The 10,542-nt window shown below is 44.6% G+C and overlaps 1 protein-coding gene across 1 annotated transcript in view; it reads left to right on the top strand.

Annotated features, from left to right (window-relative positions):
• Positions 1-313: 313 nt before the first annotated feature.
• The window catches only part of LOC104350082 (ras-related protein Rab-10), a 29,677-nt gene continuing 19,448 nt past the window's right edge, over positions 314-10,542 (top strand). Inside the window, exons 1-3 of the mRNA XM_086472593.1 lie at positions 314-500; positions 6,840-6,900; positions 7,960-8,098. Coding sequence (XP_086328719.1) covers positions 338-500; positions 6,840-6,900; positions 7,960-8,098 — 363 coding nt within the window. The 5' untranslated portion in view covers positions 314-337. The remainder of the gene's footprint in view (positions 501-6,839; positions 6,901-7,959; positions 8,099-10,542) is intronic.

Genomic DNA, 10,542 nt, shown 5'->3' with positions numbered 1-10,542 from the left:
GGCAAAAAAAAAAAGTCAGACAGATGCTTTATTCTCCAAAACCGGGTTAAAAAACCGGCTCCTCACGCCGCTGCCCCGCACTCCACAGCAGCATCCGGGGCTCCCTGCGGCCCGCCCCACCTGTGCGGGGCGGGGGGGCGGCGACCCCGCAGCCGCCGGTGGAGATGGCGCCCGGCCCTGGCCCAGGCGCCGCCGCCCCCCCCCCCCCCCCCCCCCCCCAAAACCGCGGGCGGGGGCGGCGCCCGCTCTCCCTCGCAGCGGGGCGGCCCGTGGCGTTGCGGCTCCCGCCCCGCCTCACCCCGGCCCGGCCCGGCCCGGCCGGCACTCGGCGCCCGCCATGGCGGGGCTGAGGCAGGGCGGTGCGGGGAAGCCGCCGCTGCTGGTGAAAATCGTGATGGCGGGGGAGTCCTGCGTGGGGAAGACCTCCATCGTGCGGAGGTACACGGAGCCCGGCTCGCCGCCCGCCGGGGCTCCCACCTCCTCCTACTTGGCCACGATCGGTGAGTGACCGCGGGTGGCCCCCCCCCCCCCCCGGCCCTGCCGCCGCTCTCCCGCAGCCCCCGGGCTGCCACCTGCCCGCGTCGCTCCGGGCGCACCCGCTGCCCCTCAGCGCCCGCGCCCCGCACACCCCCGGCTGCCCGCCAGCCCGTCGCACGGCCCCCTCAGCCTTCCGCGAAGCGGGGCCCCGCCGGCCCCGGGGAACTGGCGTGTGTCCCGGCGGGCCGGCAGTCCCTGAGCGGCCGCTTCGCTCCCGCCCTTCGCTCGCCCTGCCCTGCCCTCCCCGGCCCGCCTCACGCCCGCAGGCCGCGGGTTTCAGACACAGCCTTGCCGGCACCTGCTGCTCGGCGCTGCCTGTCTCGGAGGTGTTGGGTCTCCCTCTTGTTAAACAGCCACTTCTAACAACGTAAAGCTTCGCAGAGGTGTCAGGGAACGTGCCACCCTGGCTGCAGAACCTCTTCGTGCCGGCTGGGATGCTGGCCTTGCTGTTTGGCTGGGGCTTCGGATCCTACTCCGTTGTTAAACTTAGGACAACCTGTTTCTTACTGTTTCTTACTGCCCGCGACTCCAGGCCCTGTTGCTGTACAGCGGTGTGGGTGCAGAGAAAACGGGATCTGCCTCGAAGAGCTGTCAGACATCAGTAAAATGCACGGTTCCTCAGTCTTTCGTGCTAGAAAGGCGTTTAACTTTGTGCTAATAATCTTAGCGGTATAAAGTCAAGATGTCTTCTACTGTAGGTAGCCGTGCGCGTGATTATTAAAGCAGAGCCATTGCTGCGATGGAAATCATTAGCCCTGCCAGACCAAGGCGGTTTTGTGCTGCACCACCATGCTGCCTTCGCCGGCACCTCTGCGGGTGGGGGGTGATGGGGAGCTCCCACTGCCGTGGTACACCAGCTCCGTGGGGAACGACCAGTTCCGTGTCCCCATGCTGAAAACCAGGTCATCAGCATGAAGATGTATAACGTGGGTGCAGTGGTTTGGTTTGCTGTGGAGATGTTCCCCATTTCTGATTGGGAGATTTTAATTTTTAAAAGTTTGTGTAAGAATTTTTTTTTTTTTTTTCCATTTTCTGTGCTCTTGAAGAGAAAGTTAAAATGTGCACAAGAAATTGTGTGTTCCTGCATTTGGAATATGTGTGTCTCTCTAACACATTTTTCCATGTGGGAAGAGTTGTCTCAACAACTGGTAACTGTGGCAGCACTTGGTCCAGGGAATACTTAATGTATGTGAGATGACTTGACCTGCCCACGTGAGAACAGCTGATCTTAAACCACTTTATTTTCTTGCCTGTTCTTGCAAAGCAGCTTCTGAAACCGACAGGAATGAAAAGGGAAGAACACAACTAGCAGTAAAGTTGTGAAATTGGTGCTTGTGACAGGCAACTTGTTACCAGGCTTAGTAAGGAGTCCCAAAGAAAATCAACATCAGCTTTGTTGATGTGTTTCATATTGGAACATAGATTCCTGACCACGAGATTATTATTTTGAGACAATTTCTTTTACTCTGCATTAAGTCCACTGCAGAGTTGAAAACTCCTGTATGGTGATGATATTAAGACTGTATTTTCCAAGTTGTGGGTTGGAATAGTTAAGATAAAAAAGTTTTGTGACAGTTATGGACTGAGATTAACCTTGTTGGTTTTATTACTGTTCCTGAAACTTATTCTTGAGAGTTAAAAGTTTTTCAACAAATTTTTATCTGAAATGTAAATGAACCATCCAAATGTCATATTTGTTATTCAAATGCAATTTTGAAGTTATTTCTGAAATACTGTGTTCCATTTCATTCCATCTTAGGAGGTGTCTGTCTACGTTTATCCCATATCCAGGGGTAAACTCTTAACTGTTGCTTTATCACCTGTTGACCCCTCACCAGCCAGGAAGGGGAATCAGGAAAAGGAGAGCAGACCCAGGGGTTGAAGTGAAAACAGATTTAGTGAAACAGCACCAATACCAGCACAGGTACACGCAGTTGTGCTCAGCCACATGAATACACAGCAGTCACAGTCAACAGCAGAGCAGTCCTCGGGAGCAGGGAGGAGCCGGAGGAGCAGGAGAAACCTCAGCAGGAGCTCCTCTGCCGACCTTCCCCCTCTATAACGCCCATGACATGATGGTACAGGTACCCCTGCAGCTCACTCAGGGCAGCTGCCCTGGCTGGCTCAAACTGCTCACGGCCTGCCTGTCCTGGCTGGGCTGGGATCCTGTCCCAGCCAAACCAGGACACTGTATTAGAGCTTAGACTTAAACAAATGGGGTTGTGGGTGATGGCTTTCAAAAGAGTGACATTGGAAGTGGAAGTTTTTTTCCTGAAGACAGCTACAACCGAGAGCGTGGCCTACAGGTCGTGGCCCCTGACGGTGTAGAGGAAGAAGACAACGCGATGGCCTTACTGTTCGTGATGTCGTCTTCTTTGTTGACACCACCAAAACAAATGTTTTCATCCTGATGCTTGTTTCATACAAGCTCAGTCAAATGATCCCTGTCTGCCATGCAGCCTACTGAATGCTTGTCCGACATTAACTGATTTTTTGGCCTACCTGTCCAGCTGGAACCATGATTCGAGTAGAGGGAGGTTATCGGGCTGTGCAGTCTCTCAGCCATCTGAGCTCCCTGACAAAATCATGTGCCACCGCCTTCCTTCATGGCAAAGGGTCATAGGCACAGAAGTTAAAAGGTTATTCAAAGTCTCATTTCCGTGTCATCATGATTCACAGGTTTGTGTTACTGGGAAAAATCCTAGTGTTATTTTAGGGGAAAAAAAACCCCAACATTTTGTAGTAGACTCCAGTAGTAGTGAACTTCTCTGAAATTATGTATTTTATGAAAAAAAAAGAAAAAGCACCCACAGTAAATTTTCATTGAAAGCTTTTTATGCAGCACTTAAACACTCCAGGCTGGGTGCCCTTCCTCCTCTTCAGTTACGCACTTTGGTTAAATTACAAGCAGTTATAGTTTTCTAATTAAACTTAAATGCATCATAAGGCAGATGCATTGTATTATGAATAGACTATACAGAATAAATGTTTTTGTTTAAACAATGGCATTGCGTATAAAGCCATAGAGAAAGTTTATGAACAAAAAAACCGCTTGTATACAAGGGAACAGGATTGTGGTCTCGCAGGCTGTGAGGTTGTTATTTTGCTGTGTTATGGTGGCTGCGGTCCCACAGCACACATTTTCTGTGAGAAACATTTCCTTAGAGGTGTGAGTCCTCCCAAACCTGTCCTAGTTGGAAGTGGTGCAGCTCCCACTTTAGGATTAAAAAAAAAAAAAAAAATCTTTTTTTATTTCGACTTTTTCCTCAAAAGGAAACTTTTGCTTTTTGGTACCTATATTTAAAATAAAAATATTTATTGAGAGTGAAGTTGCAAATTCAAGTGATTCACGCATTTGTTTCTAATGCACGATGTTGAAGAGAACCAGCTCTGAAGTCTGTGTAGATTCCCTGATACTCACTTTAGAATGAAATAATCGATGAAAATGAACCATATGGAAGGTAAAGATGTCCTGTGTTAACAATGCTAGTAGTAATCTGCATCTTAATTTTTTATTTTTTCTTTTACAAGGCTGGAATTTTGTCACTCTGACTTTCCTAACAAGCCATCTTATCCCTTGAGTTGCTTTGCTTACCAAACCAGTAATTGTTAGTACTTGTGACCGCTCGGATACCGCTCTGCTTCAGCTATTCCTTGACCTGTACAGGAGAAGTCTGATGCAAGTAATGCCCCAAGAGCCAGTCAGGGTTAAATACGGGTACGAGCAACACGGTGGGTCACTGTTGCATCCCGCCAAGCTGCTCAAACTCACGTTTTCTCTGGGTGGACATTTTTTTTTGAGCTTTTTATATCAGGAACTTGCCAGCAGTATTGGGGTGAAAAGGGTGTTGTAATTTTCTAGGCCAGCTGCAAAGGACCTCTTTGAAGAGGACTTTTGCAGATGGCCAAAGACTATTTTAGAGATACTGGGGGAATTCACAGCTGAAGTCCCCTGTGGCTGACTATTTTGATGGTTTTTAGACGTAATTGTCTTCAAGGTGCCTCAGTCCTAATATGGGCATATTTGTTATTTGGACCATAAAGAAAAGAAATTAATCTCCTGGCTATAAAACTTGGAAATAACAATTAGATTTTGAACTTGTACCCAGCATACCCCTTCTTGGTTTTATTTGACAGCTTAAAAGAAGCAGGTTCAAGCTGTTGCATTCAAATAACATTTATCTCAAGAGCGGTAATCAATGCTCGCTTTGTTATGTTGGTCATGTTGTACAATACATGGGGCTAAAAGCATCTGAAATCTGTGAGCTGTCTTTGGCATTGTATTTCTCATTTTTCTTCTCTGGCTTTCCAATTTGCTAAGTTTGCTGGAAATTTCATATAAAGACATGAACAATTCATGCATGCAGAACATATTGACTTGTGTTTTTCACTAAAATTCATTGACCTTTTAGGTCAATAAATTTTGAAGTTGACTTAAGAAGTCAATAAGCCTTATTTTAATTTAGATTAAGTTTTAGTCTGATTCAGCACTTTGCTTCCCTTTTTATAAACAAAAAAAAAAAGTTTATAGCAATTTATTATTAAAATGTATGTCAACTGAGAACTGTTTCCTATAGTGAAATATAACCCTGGCTGGATTATAATTTTTTGCTGTATTTCCAGTGCACCGCTTGAAAGTGACATTCCAGCCTCCCAGTACTCTGTCCCTCTCTGTCCCTCTAACGTCAGTTGTAGAAAGTGATACAGATAATTAAACAAAACCATGAGAATTTCAGGAGCAAGTGTTTTCCATCACGTTGGAATTTCACCTTACATGAGCAAATTTGACTTAAATTACATTTCCATCTGACATTATTAATTCCATCAAGGAAGCTTTGTGTAATATTAATTGCAGATACCAATTATATTATTTCATCTTTCCTTTCCATTGGAGCTTCAATAAAAATTCATCAAGTGAAGGATATGATTATCATAATAATTTTAAAAATCCACCTAAACTCTTCTACCACACGCACTCAAAAATGTTAATAGCATTGGAATCATGCGTGTGAGAGTGAACTTGTCAGAGTTTTGTGCTCAGTACATCTGCCGGTGAGAAGGAAGGGAGCATTTCCTTGCCTGCATTTTTGGGTTTACTGCCATGGCTGCTTTCCTTTGATAAAGTGATTTTTGGCAGACAGGTTCTTGCAGAAATCAGTGCAATGGTATTAACTTAATTTTTTTTGTGCTTTTTCAATCTGTTTAGTTCTTTCAAATGACATTACTGCTGGTGAAAAGCCACTCTGGAGTCATGGTAATTAGCCATATTTGACCTCATGGAATTTTGACCGTGCGGTATGGCCAGCTATCGCAATGTCACCTTAACTTCACTTAATGTAATTGACAGAAATAGCCTTATTGTTTTTCAGTGGGAAAAAAAATGAGCAGAGAAATTATCAAAGGGTATTTCAAATTTTAGCAATAAAGTAATTGGGGAAAAACCAAAAGGTTAACTGTGAGGAAACGCATCGCTCCAAGATAGCAGCCGATAGCTGGGCAGACTCTAATATTAAGACTGGAGCTTCAAGAACCCGTAAGTCCAGGTATCATCTACCACATTGGGAGTACTAATTTGATAATGTAAGAAAGGAAAACACTATATATTATAAGGAAAGTGTCTTTGAGGAAAGATCTGTAGTGTATGTAGAGACAATGTTCTGCACTGATTGCAAGTGCTGATGCTTGATTTTTAGCATTAGCACTCTGGTTCTGGGAGATACAGTGATTAAGGCTGTAGAGACAATCCTCTTCATTTTGAATGAAATCCAGAGTGTGTCTTTGCATTTAACTGGTACAGCTAATTCTTGTTCATGTAACCCTTGATATTGTTTTAGGGCTTTGAAAGTAAGGACAGAAAAATGGAGTTGTGTGTGTATCAGCTTTGTAAGCATTACTACCTCCCCATTCGTAGCTGCCACGCTGCTGTGATGAGACTGGAAGCAACTGAAATCACCAGTATATTAACCAAGTATTATTCTGCATAAACCATGGAACTGCTGTCGTGTCACCTGTGTATGCCTGGAAATACCTACGTGTAGTTTCAGAGTGTCTGCACCTTTGCTTCAACCCGCCCCTCCATTGCTTTGTGTGGTATTTGTGTAAAGTGTTGGCACAGAGTTGTTACCGCCACTGAGTAATTTCCTTTTGCCCTTTCTGTTTGGAATGTATACAGTTGGCTTGTTGTTCTTTCTTTGATAGCGTTGCTTTTCACTTTCTGTTCAAAATTGCATGATAACTAGAGCTACGAAACGATTTTCAAAGGGAATCAATGTTATTATGAGAAGTTTTCTTCTTTCTTTCAGGCATTGATTTTAAAGTAAAACCGGTAACACTTAATGATACAAGAGTGAAACTTCAAATATGGTAAGTTTTAATTCATATCACAAATGAGAGCCAACTAAATTACATTACAGCGTGAAAAATCCCATCTGCTTTTAATTGTGTGTCTTTCTAAAGTGCAATTGTTCCTACTAGGTCATTTTAAAATTTGAATTTGGCCTAGGGGTGCATATTTTTTGCAGCAACTACGTTAAAAAGAGGGTTGTCACTAGGTTGCTTTGACAATAAAACTTGAAGCATACAAACAGTGCAGATCTACGATCCACATTAAGTATATTTAATCGTATAGGAACATTGAGGGAAGTGACAAAGCAAGAAAACTTTACGTTTCGTTACCCATCAAATGCATGTTCAAAAGGGTCACTGAGAGAAGGCTGGTGAGATGAGTCTTTGGGAATCTACACTCTGTTTTTTTGTTTTCGAGGTTTTTCTGAAGGCTCTACAGGGCTACTGACAGCCGTCTCTCCAGGCATCCGATACTGAAGGTTATAGTTACCAGTATTTGACTTCTCAAAGAGTAGCTCTGAATTATCTGACCTTTATTAGATCTGCAGTTGTTCCATCTCAGGTTTCAATATAAAAGTCTTGGAGGCTTGTTTACAGCTTTCTTAAGGCATAATTAGGTGTAGGAATCTCTGCATCCCTGTATTTTATAGCTTTTTCCCCAAACCCAGCTTCCATCTAAACCAGCTTACTGTCTGTGTCACAGTTTGCAAAGGGATGTCATCGGACTCCTGCAGTGCTTGTACTCCAGGTATTTTTTTATCACCTGAGTTGTACTGATCTTAATGTTTATGTATATAAAGAAGCAGTGAAGGGCTTGAAGTTACGCTCAGACTTCAACCACTGGCTTAGCTTCCCTAGTAGGGCTGTATAATTCAAAATATATTTCCAGTGTATTTCTTTCACTACTCTGTCTGGCACCCAGATTTTCTCTCACCCTTCTCTTTTTCTTGTTCCTTTCGTGTTAGAGTACACCATTCAAAATTTGGACAATACGCCTTAAAGTGATTTTTCTTGGGAGTTCTGCAGTTTGATCATCTCTTTTTTTGTGTGTGTGTGATTTCTTACCATTTCTTTCAGGGATACTGCTGGCCAGGAACGATTCCACACGCTTAGTACTAGCTATTTTCGGGGCGCCCAAGGCTTTGTTCTTGTATATGACATCACAAATCCGGACAGTTTTCAAAGTATAACAAGCTGGATGAACGACATACATGAGGTAAATATATTTAACAGTGGTTGGTCTCTTAATGAAGGTAGTTAATGAGTTACTGCAGTGAGGTTTTAAATGACCGCAAGAGATTTATTCTTGTTCCTTGAACTGTACGTTTCTAATGAGAATTTCTTATATTTAACTGGGAACAGCGTCTGACAGAAGGATTACTCTTATCTGAAACTGGAATACAGTGTAGATTATCCAGGACAAAGCCCATGGTGATGCAGGAGTGTTTTTCTGAAGGACTTTTAAAATGTAGCTTCCAGTCCGGTTTCGCGCATGCCGAGTGCTGGTGCTGTCGTCACTGGTGTGGCTGTGCACAAGCCAGTCTCCGTGAGCTCATCCCAGGATTTTAATTGGCTTCCTTGTCAAAATTCCGTATCACCACCAGTGATTTCCGTTCCTAATTTCATTACCGTAGTGTAGTTACTTCATCCCAAGAATCAAAAGAAACAAATCAAATTAAACATCCTCTTTGTCCTTGCTGGATATTCCCTTTGAGAAGATGGTTTCAAGAGGGAGGAACTGGGGGAGGAGGAGGAGAATCCCTTTTTGGTGGCAGTGAGCTGTTGGTCCGCTCAGCTGCTTGCGGTACTGCAGGCAGAAGCATGGGCTTTCATGTGACATAGGAAGTGATTCAGCAGCACATGGCTGCCAGATGGGGAGTCTGCTCCCACTCCCTTCCTGCTCCTGAGTGTTGGTGCCCACTGTGCTGCTTCTGGAGCTTGTCAGAGCCCTCTGAGGTTCACTCTGACTTTCTAACGTGGTGGAAAACTAAAACAGCAAAACCAGTGGGATGGGTTTCTGTTCCGTCAGTGAGTTTAAGAGGTTCATAGAAAGGTCTGACAGTTATTGGAGTTGGCGCAAGGTAAACAGGTAGGAGTAGGAGGGCCAGGAGAAGAATGGGTACAATGTGAGGGAGGAACCAGGGAGGGAGGAGTGGGCAAGCCCTTAGACGTCAGATCATGCAGCTGCCTGTAACCCTGTGCCCTGAGTCCTTATTGCTAGGTCTCTCTTGAAGTGTTCTCTGTTAGGTAGAGGCAGATCAGTTTTAGAATAGAACAGTTCAGCTGGAAGGGACCTGCAAGATCGTCTCGTCCAGCTGCCTGACCACTTCAGGGCTGACCGAAAGTTAAAGCTTGTTGTCAAGGGCATTGTCCAAATACCTCTTAAACATTGACAGCTTAGGGACATCAACCACCTCTCCAGGAAGCCTCTTCCAGGGTTTGACCACCCTCTTGGTAAAGAAATGCTTCCTGATGTCCAGTCTGCACCTCCTCTGGTGCGGCTCTGGACCATTCCCATGTGTCCTACCGCTGGGTACCAGTGAGAAGAGCTCAGCACCTCCCTCCCCACGTCCCCTCCTCAAGAAGCTGTGGAGAGCAGTGAGATTGCCCTGAGCAGCAGCGTGGAAGTTTGTAGATGGAACGCTTGTGTAAGTTAGCATGCTTGTGTGAGAATCCAAGCAAGGTCGTGCTCTTTGTTGATTAAAATCAGGTAAACATTCAGGCAGTTGTCGTAGTGCTCTGTGAATCGGCAGGAATATGACGTGATGGATGGGAGGCTTCATCTTGGGAAAGTGGGCTCGAAATAGAGCCATCAAACGTGTCCTGTTCTCTCTTCACAACTTCAGTATACAGCTGAATTCATGAACTACACATGGTCATGTATCCAGTAATATATACATAGGATATCGTACACCATTGGTAAAACATTACGTTTGCATTAGCTCAGTATTAAGAACGTTACTATGGTGACCTAGTACGTCATTATCCTTGACCTTAGAGCTGTCTTAAAAGTCAGTGGCAACAGAGCCCAACTTCAGTCATGTTACAAAGGAGATTTGCTGATAACAATATTTCTGCTGGCTTGCCTGTACGCACTTCAGGGTTAACACACGTGTTTTATGACAACGTTAAGAAAAGAATGTGCCCTTGTCCCGTCCGGCAAACCAACAAAAGCCACAGGTAGATATGCCACTGGTGGTACAGTTTCGTGATTAGCTGTGATTTCAGCACACAGTGTGATAGTAGGTTTACTGTTACCTGAAGCTGAAAGTGTAGATTAACCATATACATCAGTTTTTTAATATATATCTATAGATGCATATACCTATCTATCTGTGTGTATAAATTTATATATAAAATACTGATCTGTCTTCACGCTGCCTCCAGAGGAGTGATTTTGTCCTGTCATTAAGTAGATAAACAGGGTGGTTGATTCAGTGGGCTGCAATGCACAGCCATAAGCACAAAGAAAGTGTCAGGGCCGTATGGCTGGGGTGGCACTAGCTCTTGCAGCCACCACAGAGGCTTAGATCTTCTGAAGTCAGTCCATAAATCACACCTGTACAAGCCCCTGCTTTCTGTTTGCGACACTTACAAGCTTTCATGTAAACATACTCGAGCTGTTAATATTTAGATTGTTTAATCTTCACTCCTGAAGGT

This window comes from Leptosomus discolor, chromosome 13 (assembly GCF_034619465.1).
Source record: "Leptosomus discolor isolate bLepDis1 chromosome 13, bLepDis1.hap2, whole genome shotgun sequence".
Classification (NCBI taxonomy): Eukaryota; Metazoa; Chordata; class Aves; order Leptosomiformes; family Leptosomidae; genus Leptosomus; species Leptosomus discolor.
This window is presented reverse-complemented; position numbering and strand designations above follow the sequence as displayed.